This window comes from Embiotoca jacksoni, unplaced genomic scaffold (genome assembly GCF_022577435.1).
Source record: "Embiotoca jacksoni isolate LCO1_2020_lvr unplaced genomic scaffold, fEmbJac1.0.p SCAF_39, whole genome shotgun sequence".
Classification (NCBI taxonomy): Eukaryota; Metazoa; Chordata; class Actinopteri; family Embiotocidae; genus Embiotoca; species Embiotoca jacksoni.
The window spans coordinates 1,571,596-1,590,708 of record NW_027185391.1 but is presented as its reverse complement, the minus strand read 5'-3'; the positions used below and the strand labels follow the sequence as shown (position 1 = coordinate 1,590,708).

The window sequence follows — 19,113 nt, the reverse complement described above, 5'->3', positions numbered from 1 at the left end:
TATAATGACACCAAAGCTTAGTCATCACATCATACGCGAGCCAACGGGATGCGTAGAAAGAGCCGGTGAATGCCCAGAAAACAGCTGTTCTCAAATCACCACGTTGGTTCACTGTCTCCAGACAGAAGGAAGTTCTGCTCACGTTTTCACAAGACAAGACTTATGGTAGAAACTCTTGGGTTTTTCAGATCAACACGTATGCTTCAGACAATGCATGCAGATGTTAAAAACATCAAGTGAAATAATATATTTAAAGTTACAAGCCATGTAAATTTAGCTTAAGCTTCATTTTGCCAATTAAGGTCAGAGGGTTGGAAAGAGCCTGTGTTGTCCAGAGAACCTGGATGTTGTCTTTAATCTGCCTGCTCCAGCTTATCCTCTTAACTTTGTGTGTGTGTGTGTGTGTGTGTGTGTGTGTGTGTGTGTTGGAGAGAGAGAGAGTGACTGACACAGTCCTGGTTCATGACTCTTCCAGAACAGGAACGTGAAGCTTGACTCGTGGCAGATCTTAACATGCTCGCGTCGTACACGTTGTCACTTTATCTCCGGAGCAGAAGTCCGTCGGAATAACAGCCGTCCGGACGGGATGACGTAGTTTGTGTGCGAGCGGTCGCAGGGAGTTTGCTATGCTACATGCAGGCTGTGGCGACACCTCTCTAAGGATGTTCCCTGGATGATGGTATGGTATCTCTGCTGCCACTCGGAGAGAGTCGCACCTTTAGGTGGGTACCGGGCCGGCGGGAACCAGGAACCAGGAGAATAATCTGTTTGATTCATGTCAGATACTTTGGAGACTGTTTTGGTTGTCCAGCCTTGTCATAGAAAACGGCCGCTTCATCCCATTAGTTCTGTCAATAATGAGATTTGTTTCGTTGCTCGGTGTGTGTAAGTCAGGTTGTTTACGAAAACTCAAAACCTTTTGGAAACAACTGAATTTCGTTCATAAAATCTAGAATTGAAAAGAGTTGGCCTCAGACGTCCTGCTGAGATTCATCCGCTCATCTTTTGTGAGCAGATCGTTCCTGAACGTTGATGATTTTACACTCTGCTGAGTTCTTAAAAGGCCGATGACGTTAGTGAACCTTCACTCAGCGATGATGTCACATCCTGTCAGCACCGAGCTGGGAGCTACTTCCTGTCTTAAGAAACCCATGTTGGCTGAAAACAGACCCTGATGTTGAGCTTATTGTTTTAAATCTTGAAGGAGCAGTTTGTAGGATTTAGTGGGATTACAACCAGCTGAATACAGTATATGTGTGGACAGTGTACATATGAAGACGATTGGTTGGTATGTCAACGTTGCTCCCTAATATTGGTGTCGGCTCCGTTTCTTTTTCTGGGGCTCATTCTCAGGTAACAGAAACGTCTGCAATAATGCCTGTAGATCCTCCTCCGTCCTCCTCCTGGACCTTCAAGGGTCCTCCGGGGTACCACAGCGAAGCAGGCAGCGGTCCTGGGATGGATGGAGGTGGGGGGGGGGTTATAGATCAGCAGTCAGATAAACACAAGTACTCATTTAGCTTTTTGTCTGCCGGCACTGATCACTGCTGCTGGTCCCTCCACTGATGTTCATCATGATACATCAGCTGTTCGGCCTCAGCTCGGTTGTTCAGGACCACAGTGTGCGTGAGCCTCACTTGTTTCATGATTATTGCCAAGGAAGTGTTGTTGTTTTTTTTCCAGTGTTTTGTTGAGTCAGCAATGTCGAACCAAGCTGAGAGACAGAGAGGTAGTCCTGAGTCTCGGGGGCGCGTCCATAATCCTCAATAATTAATGCATCTGCTATTATTTCCTCCATGTCAGTCTCCATGTAGCCCCCTCCACCTCCTGAATGATTGATCGTGTACTCGGTGCTCCCTTTTAGTTTGTTTAAGTTAAAATGTCGGAGAGCCCGCCTCCCCGTCGGGCCAAGGTCACCTGTCCTGATGTGGACAGCAGGAATCAGGAGGTCAACCCTGTCAGACAGTCTGTTCCCCGCGTTCAGCTTCATCAGCAGCTCAACATCCCATTTGACGGGACGCTGCAACCGATAGCTGCTAAAAACCAATTCTCACGAAAGCTGCTTTAACAGCTAGACTGGGAAGCAACAGTGCAGGTTGATTTGTGCGTCTGTGTTTTGACACCTGTCATATGTGGTGGCTCTGTGCCGGAGGCTAGCTGGCTAGCTGCTGAATCCTATTACCTTAAGCTGTGGATTAGCATGTTGAAACGGGGCGCCGGGCCCGTTGACCCCGGCAGGGCTTCATATGCTATATTGGTCTGATCTGTATCACTGCATTACCAGCAGAGTCAGATGCTGTCCCACCCAGTGGGCAGTGCATAACCCCCCTCCGGGTTATCTGTGATATCATGACTGCTCTAATTACATTGCAACAGGTGCATTGTTTAACTTGTTCATACTACAGCTGCAGTGAACACTTATTTTCCAGATCAATGGCTTTGTGTATGATTTTATCATTGTTTGTTTGGACTATAAAATAGAAGAAATAATAATTTAAAAAAATCCCAGCACAATTTTGTACAGCACCGAGAACACAAGTCTTGTCCAAATGTTTTGTCCAAAAGATATTCGATGTAAAACACGGAAAATGAGTAAATCTTCACTTTAGAGATGTAACCAGATGTTCCAGGTTTTTGCTTTTCAAATGACTTAAATGTTGCACTATACATTTATTTATTCACAGTCTGTCCACAGACTGATTGATGAATTGATCAGCCAACCAGCCAAAAGCCGAGGAAGCAGGATTCTGCAGCACAAATCAATATTAACTGGGTTTCTCAGCATCTGTCAGCCAGTTTTAAAAGCCATGTATCTTATTTACAGGATTTAATATTACATTACTGAAGATAGTGATCCCTAACCAGGTCACAGGATGCCTCTGTTACCATACTGCAGATGAGAAGAGGTACATTTCCAGGTGGAAAAGTGTGTTACCTCACTTTTAACTTCCGTAGTGGCTGATTAACAACTGCTCATTATTGATTCACATCTTTACTTTCTTGATTACTGCAACCGGCGTATTGTCCAGAAAAATAGTGCAACAAGTGAAAAAGTGAACGCAAATGATGTTTTCAAAGTGCTTTTCAATGCCATTGATGACAAACATGAGCAGAAAATCCTCACAACGGAGAACATAGAAGCTGAATGGAAACCAGGTCTTCTTGAAGCAGGACTGAAACTCAATTCTCAATTTTCATACATCGGTATAATTGATGGAAACAGAGCAACGTTCATCTTGTACAACAAAAGAAGGAAGTAGAGTGTCATGAGCTGGTAGAACAGACTGATGGACCAGCTGTTTAGTTATCATGAATGATTCTTCACCCTCCGATCAGCCAGAGGAGACAGGCTCCGCCCCCCACGGTGCCCTGACACACACACAGCATGATGTGATGAAGAGTGTCACTGCTGATCTTCATCCTCCTACTCTGCAGTCACAGATCTCCACCCACCATCATCAAGCTGTCCTTGAAGAAGACACGTCCTGATGTCTCAGCTTTTATCGGTTCACAGCATTTAAACACCTGATTTATTACACCGTGTACAGTTTTCACCACGTTTACTCTTTGAACAGTTTTACACTTCTACAGTACATCCGACACAGCAACTACACAACTACAGTCAGAGAGAGAGACAACTACACAACTACAGTCAGAGAGAGACTACTACACAACTACAGTCATAGAGAGACAACTACACAACTACAGTCATAGAGAGACAACTACACAGCTACAGTCAGATAGAGACTACTACACAACTACAGTCATAGAGAGACAACTACACAGCTACAGTCAGATAGAGATAACTACACAACTACAGTCAGAGAGAGACAACTACACGACTACAGTCAGAGAGAGACAACTACACAACTACAGTCATAGAGAGACAACTACACAGCTACAGTCAGAGAGAGACAACTACACAACTACAGTCAGAGAGAGACAACTACACAACTACAGTCATAGAGAGACAACTACACAGCTACAGTCAGATAGAGACTACTACACAACTACAGTCATAGAGAGACAACTACACAACTACAGTCATAGAGAGACAACTACACAACTACAGTCAGAGAGAGACTACTACACAACTACAGTCATAGAGAGACAACTACACAACTACAGTCATAGAGAGACAACTACACAGCTACAGTCAGATAGAGACTACTACACAACTACAGTCATAGAGAGACAACTACACAGCTACAGTCAGATAGAGATAACTACACAACTACAGTCAGAGAGAGACAACTACACGACTACAGTCAGAGAGAGACAACTACACAACTACAGTCAGATAGAGACAACTACACAACTACAGTCAGAGAGAGACAACTACACGACTACAGTCAGAGAGAGACAACTACACAACTACAGTCATAGAGAGACAACTACACAGCTACAGTCAGAGAGAGACAACTACACAACTACAGTCAGAGAGAGACAACTACACAACTACAGTCATAGAGAGACAACTACACAGCTACAGTCAGATAGAGACTACTACACAACTACAGTCATAGAGAGACAACTACACAACTACAGTCATAGAGAGACAACTACACAACTACAGTCAGAGAGAGACTACTACACAACTACAGTCATAGAGAGACAACTACACAACTACAGTCATAGAGAGACAACTACACAGCTACAGTCAGATAGAGACTACTACACAACTACAGTCATAGAGAGACAACTACACAGCTACAGTCAGATAGAGATAACTACACAACTACAGTCAGAGAGAGACAACTACACGACTACAGTCAGAGAGAGACAACTACACAACTACAGTCAGATAGAGACAACTACACAACTACAGTCATAGAGAGACAACTACACAGCTACAGTCAGAGAGAGACAACTACACAACTACAGTCAGAGAGAGACAACTACACAACTACAGTCATAGAGAGACAACTACACAGCTACAGTCAGATAGAGACTACTACACAACTACAGTCATAGAGAGACAACTACACAGCTACAGTCAGATAGAGACTACTACACAACTACAGTCATAGAGAGACAACTACACAGCTACAGTCAGATAGAGATAACTACACAACTACAGTCAGAGAGAGACAACTACACGACTACAGTCAGAGAGAGACAACTACACAACTACAGTCAGATAGAGACAACTACACAACTACAGTCAGAGAGAGACAACTACACAACTACAGTTAGAGAGAGACTACTACACAACTACAGTCATAGAGAGACAACTACACAGCTACAGTCAGAGAGAGACAACTACACAACTACAGTCAGAGAGAGACAACTACACGACTACAGTCAGAGAGAGACAACTAGTCATAGAGAGACAACTACACGACTACAGTCAGAGAGAGACAACTACACAACTACAGTCAGAGAGAGACAACTACACGACTACAGTCAGAGAGAGACAACTACAGTCAGAGAGAGACAACTACATGACTACAGTCAGAGAGAGACAACTACACAACTACAGTCAGATAGAGACAACTACACAACTACAGTCAGAGAGAGACAACTACACAGCTACAGTCAGATAGAGACAACTACACAACTACAGTCAGAGAGAGACAACTACAGTCAGAGAGAGACAACTACAGTCATAGAGAGACAACTACACAGCTACAGTCAGATAGAGACAACTACACAACTACAGTCAGAGAGAGACAACTACAGTCATAGAGAGACAACTACACGACTGCAGTCAGAGAGAGACAACTACAGTCAGAGAGAGACAACTACACGACTACGGTCATAGAGACAACTACAGTCATAGAGAGACAACTACACAACTACAGTTATAGAGGCAACTACAGTCATAGAGACACAACCACACAACTACAGTCACAGAGACAACTACACAACTACAGTCATAGAGAGACAACTACACAACTACAGTCATAGAGAGACAACTACAGTCATAGAGACACAACCACACAACTACAGTCACAGAGACAACTACACAACTACAGTCATATAGAGACAACTACAGTCATAGAGAGACAACTACAGTCATAGAGAGACAACTAACTATACAACTACAGTCATAGAAAGTTTTATTATCAATTATCAAAAATGTCATTCAACAGCAGTTTCCACCATCTTCAATGTTTGGATTTATTTTGTTTTATATTGTTGTCAATTTAATTTCTGGGTTTTGGGCTGTCGGTCAAATATAAAAATACATTTTAAAGTTTCACTTTGGGCATTTTTGATGGACATTTTCAAGTATTTATGTTTATACCTCCCAATATATTCTACAATATTATTCTACCTTGTACACAATATACTTCCATCCACCTGGTACTGTATGTTTTTATGATTAATGCCCATATTATTTTTTATGTGCTACTCGGAGAGTATTTAGTTTTGCATTGTTGATACCAACACTGCACAAAGACATTTCACATCTTCACCCTTTTGATATATTTTTATTCCCTTTCATTTTAATTTTATTCTTTTAATTTATAATTCATAATTAATGCAAATTCAAGCAATCTCTGCAATATTTGCTGGAACTTGCAACTTTTTTATATTCATGCGATTTTTCCTACATTTTTAATTTTTTTATTTTAGTTTTCTCCACACGTCCAGTTGTCAGAGACGTCTCTTTGTTTGTTTCATCCAGCAGGTCTATGTGTTGAATGAACATGAATTAAACAGCATCTAAAGCTCTTATTTTGACAGCTGATGTCGTCCTTGTTTCTATATTCCAGTCACAGACGGTCTGATCTGGAAACATACGCAGCTTTTAGGACCTTTTAGGACCTTTTAGGAGCTTTTAGGAGCTTTGATCTCCACGGTTCTCTAAAAAGATGAGAACTAAAATATTTCTGTGATGTGCAGCATGATTATTATCACAGGAAGTGATGACACATTATTGTATATCAGGTAGTGATTAAACAATAAAATCACATTTTTGTTTCTCAACTGGCAATTTCTTTTAATTCACGCAATTATATCACAAAAAACTCACTATAAAGTCTGCAAATTACATTGACATTATTGAGAAAATCCGCTGCAAAAATCAAAAAAATGTTGGGGAAAAAACTGGTGACCTCTTGGTTGTGTGCAGTCAGTGTGAACTGTGTGATGCCAAACATCCTTCAGAACCAACCTGTGATGGTCTTTAAAGCCTGGAAGTCTGAAGTGGAGGGTATCCAGCACGAACCTTAATGACTGTTAACCTCTCTCCTTCTGCAGTGGAGGAGTCGGACATCATAGACTTGGAGAAGCGCTATTGGCTGCTGAAAGCTCAGTCCAGAACCGGTCGCTTCGACTTGGAAACCTTCGTCCCGCTGGTGTCGCCTCCCATCCACGCCTCGCTGAGTGAAGGTGAGACCGCGTTTACTCAGACTGGATAGATTTCATGTCGACACAAGACGAGTTCAGAAAGCTTTAATGTCTCTGCGTGTGCTTTGATTTCAAGCCTCCAACAGTGGATGTCTTCTGGAAGGATAAATATTATCTGTGTAATTGATCTTGTTTTCCAGGCTTGTTTCACGCCTTTGATGAAAATCGGGACAATCACATCGACTTTAAAGAGATCTCTTGTGGCCTGTCTGCGTGCTGCAGGGGGCCCGTCGCTGAGAGGCAGAAGTGTAAGTCATGCTGTGGTTTTTGAATCATTTCAGATGAACGAAGCCCAGCGGCTGATTATTCATCATAAGAAGCGCAGTGCATTTCTTCTCTGTAGCTTTTATTAGTAGTTTAAATGTAAATCAGAAAGTGGAAATGTTTTTTTTTTTGGAGAGTCTTGATTGGTGTCGTCAGGATTTTCACTGGTGATGTAAATTGCAACTGTGCCGTGCAGAAATGGAAATTTACTGGATTTCCTGCTCGGAGATGAAATGGCAGGATGTGTCAGAACTGAGCTTCATAACCGGGTTTGTGTTTCTGTCTGTTTCACTGGCAGTTTGCTTCAAAGTGTTTGATGTGGACCGTGATGGTGTCCTGTCTCGAGATGAACTCCATGAGATGGTGGTGGCCTTGCTGGAGGTGTGGAAGGACAATCGCATAGACACGCTGCCTGTAAGTAAACACACTGGTTGTAGATACAGTCATGGGCTGGCTTGGACTTTTAAAAGGTTCTACTAAACATACATCCTTGCACCCTTTGAAATTTTAAATTTCAGCGTAGAAACGGCGTATATGAGGGCGGATCAACAGGTTCAGGGTCGGTTCCTGTTGTGCGCTGATCTCCAACCTCTGAGAGGATTTAACGTTATGTCGCTTAATTAACATCATGAGTTACAAGCGTTTTTGTGACCACTTGTACCAACATAGTCCACCGTGGACCTGAAACTTCACTCGAGAACACATTTTTGGGGAACAGAAAGAATCTAGTTATGTTGGAGAAGCCTGTTGCCATGGCGACACAGTTCAGGTGGTTTCCAGCGAATGTTTTCCCTCAGAAGGTCCCAGTGGAACTCGGTGTTGACAGTCTGAAGTGTCTTCTTCGGTCTTGGACGGTGAAGCTCCGCCCCTCTTGAAACGTGAATGTCATGTCAGAACACCTCGCCCGATTTGCACCTTCTACTCATGTCTACGATTAAATCAAACACCACGTACCAGTGGTCACAAAAACACGCCGAACTCAGGTTCTGATGTTGATCAGCTGATGTAACTTGGAGTTCTACCTCATGAAGGTTGTTGCTTCCTGCTGCTGCGTTCACATCACGGCGCAGCGCCAGAGAAATACCTGCAGCACAAAACTCTCAGATACAACTGGGTCCTTTGTGTGTTTCAGAATTTAGATGGAGCTCCTCCCACATCAGATAGATTCATAGTTTTGAGTCCTGTATTTTATTTAAATGTAATGTTTACAGATGAAAATGCTGCACAGTCTGAAATGACTGCCACAGAAATGGAAAGAGACAATATTCTTTTATTGTTGTATTTATGGCTTTTCAAACAGACAGATATCCAGATGGTGGGTAACTAGCTGAGGATCAGATGTTTGCTGCTGCGTGCTAATGTATTGTTTTCCCTCTGCAGGAGCTGCACAGCAGCGTGTCCGACATAGTCGAGGGCATCCTGAAGATGCATGACACAACCAAGGTGAGACACACAACCATCCCTGACGCAGAGAGCTCTGTTCACAACGGTTGGTGATGCTTTTAACATTAGAGTCTGTAAACCTGCACACAGGGTTTGTGAGGGTGGTCGGTTCCTCTGGGCTTTCAGTCCGTCTCAGTGTCTCCTCCTTTAATCCCAGACTGACTCCACGATGGAGAGATCCGGGTTCTGGGGGGTCAGACAGTCTGAAAGGACTCCTGCTTCTCCCTGTAGCTGAAGACACTTCTTTATGATCAGCTGCCTCTCTGACACTGTTACATGAAGGAGAAGAATCCTGACACCTAAAGAGCCTGAAACCTTTGTGCTGTATCAGATTACAACCGTGACCCAGAGACAGTGAACACCACTATCACTGAGCTCTCACCTGCTTCACACTGTGGCGGTGTTTTCACCACCGACAACAACCTTCCAGCCTCGATCCTTCTCGTCTTACCACGCAGCTATTTTCATACACGAGAACAATTAGCAGATGAAGAGATTTTCTTCTGTCCTGTCCGAGCTCTCAAAGCACTGTTTGTTCTGAGAACCTTTCTGACCTCTGTGTTTGACTCGTCCCCAGCTGGGTCACCTGACCCTGGAGGACTACCAGATCTGGAGTGTGAAGAGCGCTCTGGCCAATGAGTTCCTAAATCTGCTCTTCCAGGTGAGTGCGTCCACACGCTGTATTTGTGCAGCTCGTCATTGTGTTGAGATTAAAATGGAGGATTTATTCATGTGTTTGTGTGTCTGTGTGTGTTCGTCCAGGTGTGCCACATCGTCCTGGGGCTCCGGCCGGCTGCTCCTGAGGAGGAGGGGCAGATCATCAGGTGTGTACCTGTCCTGTCGCTGTGTGTTGTATGTGCTGACAGCCCTAATGGAGGTGTGTGTTTCTCTCTCTCTCTCTCTCTCTCTCTCTCTCTCTCTCTCTCTCTCTCTCTCTGTGTGTGTGTGTGTGTGTGTGTGTGTGTGTGTGTGTGTGTGTGTGTGTGCAGGGGCTGGTTAGAGAGGGAGAGCAGACATGGGCTGCAGCAGGACCAGAACTGGTTCCTCATCTCCATGCTGTGGTGGCAGCAGTGGAAGGACTACGTCAAATATGTAAGTCCAGTTAAAGAAGTGTAAATATCCACGTTCAACGCATTTTAAACAGGCGTCGCACACCAAGTCCTTCATGTTGATTCAGGATGTGTTGTCGAAGAATAGCCGTGTTGTTCTCATCCCTACTGCATCCAAAGTTTAGTCTCCACGCTTTTCTTTTCCACCTGGGGAAACAGCCATCAGTGAGTCAGACACTACAACACACCAAAAAATTATTTTTAAAGCTCTTCAACCAGGAGAGAGTATCACAATAATCTACAACAACAACAACAACAACAAAAAGGTTTTCAGAATAATACTTATTTGGTACGATCAACAAGTTCTGAGACTTCCAGAATTTCACTTCTATAAAAACCAGTGTGATCATTACAAACTTATAATCACCAGCTGACTGATCAAAGTCATTTTGCACCTTTTCGTTTGTAATATATTTTACTATAACTCACACATGTAGCTCTTGTGTTCATGTTGAATTTTAGTTCAAACAAATCTGTCAGGTTTTATTTCGTGCTTCAGACCAGCTTCATCGCTGCATGTTGCACTTTGACCTTTCTCTGGGACAGAGACTGGCCATGAACGCCAACAGCACATTAATCTCAGCTATCACTCTACACAATGACAGGGCAGTCCCTGCTGTTGTCTTCCTGTCCAGGAGCATAAGGGCATCGTGGTGGAGCAGCCGTCCATCCTCAGCTCCCTCAGGACCCCGATGGCCTCGGCCACCGTGGAGCCCGCCCCGCCCGACAGACTGGGAGGACTGGGAACCTTCGGCCCCGCCAGCCCCACGGAGGAGAGGTCACCTGACGCCGTGTCCAGCGCCTCCGAGGCCACCGAGACCGGTCAGTCATCACATGGCAGAAAAACAGCAGATGCTTCATCACATTAAAATAAAACTGATCGTTTGAAGAGACTAACTGGTTTAATTCTTCTCTACCACACTCGGTATCACCGTATACGGGGGTATTAACATTCATGGTTATCATATTAAGCACAAGTACGTATTACTGGTACTTAAAAAAACAGATGAAAGGAACACAGATGCTCGGCTACGTGCCGGGACTCTTCTTTCCTCCTCAGAAAACCAAACTGATAATACCACCATCTCCAATACTGTTTTTTTATTGGAGGATTTGTAGGATAGGATTTCCTCTCCCAGTAACAGAGACTTTTATTTGTTCGTGCCCACCAGCGTTGTTTGTGCCTCTCCAGTAAAAGTACACATCAGATTATCAAACACAGGACTCTCTATAGTAACTGTGTTTTTTCAATGATTTGTCCGACTGTCCCCCCGTTGTGTCCCAGCAGCCCTGAGTCCGCAGGTCGCTCCCTCAGCCACAGACAGCTGCTTCGCCCGCCAGCAGAACGTATCGGACAACAACAATCAGTGTTTCTCTGGAGCCAACGGACACCTGCCCTCCCAGCTGGCTGCACAGAGACCTGGAGCCATCGACAACCAGCCGCTGGTCAACACCGACCCCATGAAGGCAAGGACGTGTGTGTGTGTGTGTGTGTGTGTGTGTGTGTGTGTGTGTGTGTGTGTGAGTGTGATGGCTACTCGGTTTGTTTTGCCTGTGTGCCGCACCGAGGCCTTTGAAGTAAATGTGTAGATTGTGTGATGAGGTCACACACACACACACACACACACAGACAGACAGACAGACAGACAGACAGACACACACACACACACACACACACACACACACACACACACACACACACACACACACACTCAAACCACACACACACACACACACACACACACACACACACACACACACACACACACACACACACTCAAACCACACACACACACACACACACACACACACACTCAAACCACACACACACACACACACACACACACACACACACACACACACACACACACACACACACACACACACACACACTGCCCAGCTCCTGGTTATTGCTGCATCTGTCTTTGATGTAGCTCCCAGACTGTTTGAATCTGGCGAGCCAGTGGAGGAAGAATCAATTAATACAATATGTACGATAATAAATTAAACACACACACAGGCTGATCTTCTTTTCTCCATCGGGGAGAAATTTGCCAGAATGTGTCTGAGACATTAATGGACACTGATGAGATACGGGAGGAATGGACATGAAAGGAAGGTTAGTCTTAATGAATGATCTGATGAGCAGACAGAAATATACAATCAGAAGAAGAAGCGTTGGCATCATAAGTGCAGCTCCAGCCGACACCGTTCAGGTCTGTAGAGAAACGTGTTGTGTTGTGATTGATGGAGTTCTTGGTGGACCAAAACATCTTTCAGTTTCTCATCAGAAAGGCTGTGTGCTGCTGGATGAACATCAGCAGTCGTCCTGCATCGTGTTCACAGCTTTGCTTTGGCGTCTGTTTGACATATGAGAACAGAGCAGCTCCGCCATCAGTGCGCTCCCTCCTGATTGGCTGTCTGAGCCCGGCTCGTCTGCTCACTGGACTCGAGCTGCGTGTTCTAGAAAGCCACGTGTTCAAAAGACAGACGTAAACCCGGCTTGGGGCTATAAATGCAGACTTCTCCGCTTGTTTATCCTCATGTCCTTTGCAATGTAGAGCATCTATGAAACACTATTTATTATTATTATTATTTATGTAGCAGCTTCTCACTGAACTGATCAGAGACTCCTGTTTCAGAGTCACTCCTCCTCTGCTGGCGAAGGCTTCCAGGGACCAGATGGTGCTTCCGTTTTCTTTTGTCTTGCTCTAATGATATCAGCCCACCAGCCTCTGCAGAGCATTAGGAGGCTGTCTCTCTCTATTATGTGTAATTCAGAGAAACGCAGCAGTGTGTTTTGTGCTGGTCTGTAAATGCTGCTGTCTGTGCTGTTCCCCCTGCAGGCCCCGACGTTAACCATGGAGGGTGGCAGGCTGAAGCGCTCCCTGCAGCTGGTGCCCAGTAGAGACTTTGAGACGGTGCCAGAGCCGGTGTGGCGGGCGCTCTACCACTGGTACGGTGCCAACCTCAGCCTGCCGCGACCGGTGAGTGAAAGGAGCGCACCCACCCAACAGCTGATGAGGTTCAATGTGACCGGGATACATACAGGTCAAAAAGTCTTATTTTAAATGAGGAAACAAGCAGCAGTTCATCCACATGATAAACAAATATAGTTGGAGGTAAAACTGAGTGAGGACCTAAAACTTCGGTTTATATTCCATATAAATATAATGCAGGTTTTAGTTGAATCGGCAGAATTAAATGTGAAGTAATATCCGTTTCCAGCAACAACTGTTATGTAAATTGTGGCGCCTCTGATTCTCCAGTTGAGTGCCATTAAACCACCACAGAAGAAGACACACTACAGCTCCAGTCAAAGCTCACAGATAAGAGATGGTGGGAAACGTGAAGGAAAAATTAATTTCTGCTAGTTTCACGTATTCATGTGAGGAACGTTGGAGTTTATTGGACGTTGTTGTTTTACGTCTCTCCAGTGGAGCAGAAGCTTCGCAGCGACAGTCATCATTTATTTCTTCAATGTCGGTTTCTATTTTCACATTTATCTCTTTAACTTTGCACCTCAGCCAATCAGGATTCATTCTGACACCTGTTGTGAATTTAGTTTCAGTCTTTTGACCAAAATATGAATTAGTTTCAGCTAAACTTTTGTCATTTAATTTTTTGTGAGTTTTAGTCAACTGAAGTTGTTTTTATGCATTTTATTCGTTCAAAATGGGCATAAATAAAAATGGATGAAAAAAGGCCTCGTCATAATCCATCATTGTAACAACAGGAAGTGCAGTAGGCTGCATTTGAACCAGGTCAACTTCTGTTTACGATTTATTGTTTATAGTTTTACAGTTTGCCGTCATTTTCTCTCCTCAATAAACCGTCTAAAGTTTTATGTCATGTGTTCACAGCTGACGTGATGACAGAAAGTTATTATCATAAAGAATATTGGCCAAAACTATGAAAGTACAAGTGAAGTTTTGGAAGAAAGAAATACATCATCCTTCAAATCACAGAAAAACATTCAAGTTGCACATTTTGACCTGTTTTATTCAGGAAAACCAGGGAACACAGCAGCACGCAGTGAGCCATACTGTTAGTGCTGAGATCTGGAAACACGAGGAGCCTGATGGTCAGATAAGCTTTCAGTTTGATTTCAGATCTGATCAGTAAACCAGGCGAGTGCAGTGGCAGCGTAACTGACAGAGAAATTACACAATGATTATTTTAAGGTCAGAATAGTTGGATAAGAAAATACAGATACTTGGAAACAGATCTTCTCAAACTTAAAAATGCTGCATGTTGTTTTTGTTCAAATATCAATAAAACTCTTCTCACCACGAGTGTCTGTAACGTCCCAAAGCAGACAAGATGATTTTCAGTTGATCGTTGCAGCCATTTGTTTCCATTCATCTCAGCACGCATAGATTTTTATAAAGTATTGAATTTTGTCCTCCGCTGCAGGTGATCCTGGATAGCAGGACAAGCCAAGCAGAGCTGGAGCTCTTCCCCTGCTACCTCCTCTTCCTCCGCCAGCAGCCGGCCACGCGCTCACCCCAGTCCAACATCTGGGTCAATATGGGTATGACCAGCCTGCGAATGTTCCCAACGTATTTACCCCCGTCAAGAGGTAATGTAAGCCTGCAGCAAGACCAGAGCAAGCCGTCGAACCCCGCACCTCCCTCCCCCCTTAATCTTCCCTGAGTGGACTGATCCAACCCGAGCAGAGCTCTGGAGTGGGCAGTGGGATAAACCAGCGGCCCATGAAGGGGATAAACTAATCACTCGACACTAATCAGCTTCACAGCTGGAAAATACTTAAACACTTGTTCCAGTGCTCTACGATGGCAGCAGAATCTGATTTATTATGAAGTACATAATATACATGACAGTCTGAATCTACTCCGTGTCTCCCTCCAAACCTTCGGACCGCTCTTCAAAATAAAAACACAAAACACAGGATTAAGGATTAGCTCACCTGAAGAACAGGACAGCAGGATACCTACAGTACGAGCAACGTAACTTGAAATACTTCCACACAAAGGTTACATCTGTAATGAGGTTTGTGATGCTCGGCCCGACATCAGCACTCATCCTGAGAGTGCTGGTCGAGATCAAGTCAACAGATCGGGTTTATGGGCCCAGCAGAGCTTTGGCTTCCATCATGACTCCCATTGTTTGAGCGGCAGCTCGTCATTGCTGCGTATGAAGACAATCTGTTAGGAGTGTGGTCAAATATCGAAAATACATTTAATTCTTCCTCATATTCCCCAGAACGTCTCCCCGACACCCGCAGGAAGAAGTAGAGCACTCGAACAAGTGTGCAGGACGCTTCGTTTGGTGGTTTAATTGAAGAGCAAAGCTGTGGAGATGAAATATATCACCAGTTTTATCAATCATTTTGGAATCAGTATCCAATTAATCAATAACAGGACTAATATTGATTGGTTTGTTTTTGATTTAATCCAGACTCTAAATTCACTAAATTGATTGGCCAATCAAGTCTGTGCTGATTGACAGAAAAGCCCTTTTCTTGCTGCTTTCTTACAACTAATCCTCAGTCAGCAGGATGCTGCTGCTGATATCCATCAGCTGTCTGCATCTCTCAGCTTGTGTATAAATGAAAGGTGTGGTTACCATAACAACAGATCGAATGCTAAACAGACATATGTCATCACTTCAGTTTATGAGGTTTCAGTTAAAATAAAGCGAATAAGAAGTCAAAAGTTGTGCGTTCAGGTTGTGTTCAGGCTGTGTGTTTTCAGGTTGTGTTCAGGCTGTGTGTTCAGGCTGTGTGTTTTCAGGTTGTGTGTTCAGGCTGTGTTTTCAGGTTGTGCGTTCAGGTTGTGTTCAGGCAGTGTGTTTTCAGGTTGTGCGTTCAGGTTGTGTTCAGACTGTGTGTTTTCAGGTTGTGTGTTCAGGCTGTGTGTTTTCAGGTTGTGCGTTCAGGTTGTGTGTTCAGGTTTGTGTGTTCAGGTTGTGCGTTGAGGTTGTGTGTTCAGGTTGTGCGTTCAGGTTGTGTGTTCAGGTTTGTGTGTTCAGGTTGTATTCAGGCTGCGAGTTCAGGTTGTGCGTTCAGGTTGTGTGTTCAGTTTGTGTGTTCAGGCTGTGTGTGTTCAGGTTGTGTGTTCAGGTTTGTGTGGTCAGTTTGTGTGTTTTCAGGTTGTGTGTTTTCAGATTGTGTGTTCAGGTTGTGTGGTCAGGTTTGTGTGGTCAGTTTGTGTGTTTTCAGGCTGTGTGTTCAGGTTTGTGTGTTCAGGTTGTGTTCAGGCTGCGTGTTCAGGTTGTGCGTTCAGGCTGTGTTCAGTTTGTGTGTTTTCAGATTGTGTGTTCAGGTTGTGTGTTCAGGTTGTGTGTTCAGGTTTGTGTGTTCAGGCTGTATTCATGTTGTGCGTTGAGGTTGTGTGTTGAGGTTGTGTGTTCAGGCTGTGTGTTCAGGTTTGTGTGGTCAGTTTGTGTGTTTTCAGGCTGTGTGTTCAGGTTTGTGTGTTCAGGTTGTATTCAGGCTGCGTGTTCAGGTTGTGCGTTCAGGTTGTGTTCAGTTTGTGTGTTTTCAGATTGTGTGTTCAGGTTGTGTGTTCAGGTTTGTGTGGTCAGTTTGTGTGTTTTCAGGTTGTGTGTTTTCAGATTGTGTGTTCAGGTTGTGTGTTCAGGTTTGTGTGGTCAGTTTGTGTGTTTTCAGGTTGTGTGTTCAGGTTGTGTATTCAGGTTGTGCATTGAGGTTGTGTTTCCAGGTTGTGTGTTCAGGCTGTCTTCAGGTTGTGCATTCAGGTTGTGTTTTCAGGTTGTGTGTTCAGGTTATGCGTTCATGTTGTGTGTTTTCTGGTTGTGTGTTCAGGTTGTGCGTTCAGGCTGTGTGTTCAGGTTGTGTGTTCAGGTTGCGCGTTCAGGTTGTGTGTTCAGGCTGCACGTTCAGGTTGCGCGTTCAGGTTGTGTGTCCAGGCTGTGTGTTCAGGTTGTGCGTTCAGGCTGTCTTCAGGTTGTGCATTCAGGTTGTGTTTTCAGGTTGTGTGTTCAGGTTATGCGTTCATGTTGTGTGTTTTCTGGTTGTGTGTTCAGGTTGTGCGTTCAGGCTGTGTGTTCAGGTTGTGTGTTCAGGTTGCGCGTTCAGGTTGTGTGTTCAGGCTGCACGTTCAGGTTGCGCGTTCAGGTTGTGTGTCCAGGCTGTGTGTTCAGGTTGTGCGTTCAGGCTGTGTTCAGTTTGTGTGTTTTCAGATTGTGTGTTCAGGTTGTGTGGTCAGGTTTGTGTGGTCAGTTTGTGTGTTTTCAGGCTGTGTTCAGGTTTGTGTGTTCAGGTTGTGTTCAGGCTGCGTGTTCAGGTTGTGCGTTCAGGCTGTGTTCAGTTTGTGTGTTTTCAGATTGTGTGTTCAGGTTGTGTGTTCAGGTTTGTGTGTTCAGGCTGTGTGTTCAGGTTGTGTGTTCAGGTTGCGCGTTCAGGTTGTGTGTCCAGGCTGTGTTCACGTTGTGCGTTCAGGCTGTGTTCAGTTTGTGTGTTTTCAGATTGTGTGTTCAGGTTGTGTGTTCAGGTTTGTGTGGTCAGTTTGTGTGTTTTCAGGTTGTGTGTTCAGGTTGTGTTCAGATTGTGCGTTCAGGTTGTGTGTTTTCAGGTTGTGTTCAGGTTATGCGTTCATGTTGTGTGTTTTCTGGTTGTGTGTTCAGGTTGTGCGTTCAGGTTGTGTGTTCAGGCTGCACGTTCAGATTGCGCGTTCAGGTTGTGTGTCCAGGCTGCGTGTTGAGGCTGTGTGCTCAGGTTGGGCGTTCAGGTTGTATGTTTAGGTTGTATGTTCAGGTTGTGGTTTCAGGCTGTGTTCAGTTTGTTGTTTTTGTTGTGTGTTCGGGCTATGGGTTTTTGGTGTGTGTTCAGGTTGTGTGTTCAGGTTTGTGTGTTCAGGCTGTGTTCATGTTGTGCGTTGAGGTTGTGTGTTCAGGTTGTGCGTTGAGGTTGTGTGTTCAGGTTGTGTGTTCAGGTTTGTGTGGTCAGTTTGTGTGTTTTCAGGCTGTGTGTTCAGGTTTGTGTGTTCAGGTTGTATTCAGGCTGCGTGTTCAGGTTGTGCGTTCAGGTTGTGTGTTCAGTTTGTGTGTTTTCAGATTGTGTGTTCAGGTTGTGTGTTCAGGTTTGTGTGGTCAGTTTGTGTGTTTTCAGGTTGTGTGTTTTCAGATTGTGTGTTCAGGTTGTGTGTTCAGGTTTGTGTGGTCAGTTTGTGTGTTTTCAGGTTGTGTGTTCAGGTTGTGTATTCAGGTTGTGCATTGAGGTTGTGTTTCCAGGTTGTGTGTTCAGGCTGTGTGTTCAGGTTGTGCATTCAGGTTGTGTTTTCAGGTTGTGTGTTCAGGTTATGCGTTCATGTTGTGTGTTTTCTGGTTGTGTGTTCAGGTTGTGCGTTCAGGCTGTGTGTTCAGGTTGTGTGTTCAGGTTGCGCGTTCAGGTTGTGTGTTCAGGCTGCACGTTCAGGTTGCGCGTTCAGGTTGTGTGTCCAGGCTGTGTGTTCAGGTTGTGCGTTCAGGCTGTGTTCAGTTTGTGTGTTTTCAGATTGTGTGTTCAGGTTGTGTGTTCAGGTTTGTGTGGTCAGTTTGTGTGTTTTCAGGTTGTGTGTTCAGGTTGTGTTCAGGTTGTGCGTTCAGGTTGTGTGTTTTCAGGTTGTGTGTTCAGGTTGTGTGTTTTCAGGTTGTGTGTTCAGGTTATGCGTTCATGTTGTGTGTTTTCTGGTTGTGTGTTCAGGTTGTGCGTTCAGGCTGTGTGTTCAGGTTGTGCGTTCAGGTTGTGTGTTCAGGCTGCACGTTCAGATTGCGCGTTCAGGTTGTGTGTCCAGGCTGTGTGTTGAGGCTGTGTGCTCAGGTTGGGCGTTCAGGTTGTATGTTCAGGTTGTATGTTCAGGTTGTGGTTTCAGGCTGTGTTCAGTTTGTTGTTTTTGTTGTGTGTTCGGGCTATGGGTTTTTGTTGTGTGTCCTTGTTGTGTGTTCAGTCCACTCTGATTGGTTCTGTCCTCCA

The 19,113-nt window shown here is 44.5% G+C and overlaps 2 protein-coding genes across 6 annotated transcripts in view; both read left to right on the top strand.

The window, feature by feature from the left end:
- The window catches only part of usp32 (ubiquitin specific peptidase 32), a 100,394-nt gene that overhangs the window by 38,046 nt on the left and 43,235 nt on the right, over positions 1 to 19,113 (top strand). For 2 of the 5 annotated variants that reach the window (XM_069166496.1, XM_069166495.1), the window contains exons 6-16: positions 7,210 to 7,341; positions 7,500 to 7,607; positions 7,922 to 8,037; positions 9,004 to 9,066; positions 9,644 to 9,727; positions 9,829 to 9,890; positions 10,056 to 10,158; positions 10,781 to 10,997; positions 11,461 to 11,642; positions 13,022 to 13,162; positions 14,592 to 14,709. In XM_069166496.1, the coding sequence (XP_069022597.1) occupies positions 7,210 to 7,341; positions 7,500 to 7,607; positions 7,922 to 8,037; positions 9,004 to 9,066; positions 9,644 to 9,727; positions 9,829 to 9,890; positions 10,056 to 10,158; positions 10,781 to 10,997; positions 11,461 to 11,642; positions 13,022 to 13,162; positions 14,592 to 14,709 (1,326 nt within the window). Of the gene's footprint in view, positions 1 to 7,209; positions 7,342 to 7,499; positions 7,608 to 7,921; positions 8,038 to 9,003; positions 9,067 to 9,643; positions 9,728 to 9,828; positions 9,891 to 10,055; positions 10,159 to 10,780; positions 10,998 to 11,460; positions 11,643 to 13,021; positions 13,163 to 14,591; positions 14,758 to 19,113 lie in introns of all 5 variants that reach the window. The other 3 variants (XM_069166494.1, XM_069166493.1, XM_069166491.1) reach the window with 3 other exon arrangements.
- Positions 15,184 to 19,100, top strand: LOC138208592 (keratin-associated protein 10-10-like). Its single transcript, XM_069166589.1, has 3 exons — positions 15,184 to 15,258; positions 16,553 to 16,885; positions 18,354 to 19,100. Exons 1-3 carry the CDS (start codon positions 15,184 to 15,186, stop codon positions 19,095 to 19,097), a joined length of 1,152 nt encoding a protein of 383 aa, XP_069022690.1. The 3' UTR covers positions 19,098 to 19,100.

Excerpts from the sequence above, each read along its gene's own strand:
- LOC138208592 (XM_069166589.1), top strand. The coding sequence starts at position 15,184 with ATGAGGTTTGTGATGCTCGGCCCGACATCAGCACTCATCCTGAGAGTG. Across the intron at positions 15,259-16,552 it reads AGATCAAGTCAACAGATCGG|GCTGTGTGTTCAGGTTTGTG; the intron begins GTTTATGGGCCC and ends TTGTGTGTTCAG. Across the intron at positions 16,886-18,353 it reads TGTGTTCAGGCTGTCTTCAG|GTTGTGTATTCAGGTTGTGC; the intron begins GTTGTGCATTCA and ends TTGTGTGTTCAG.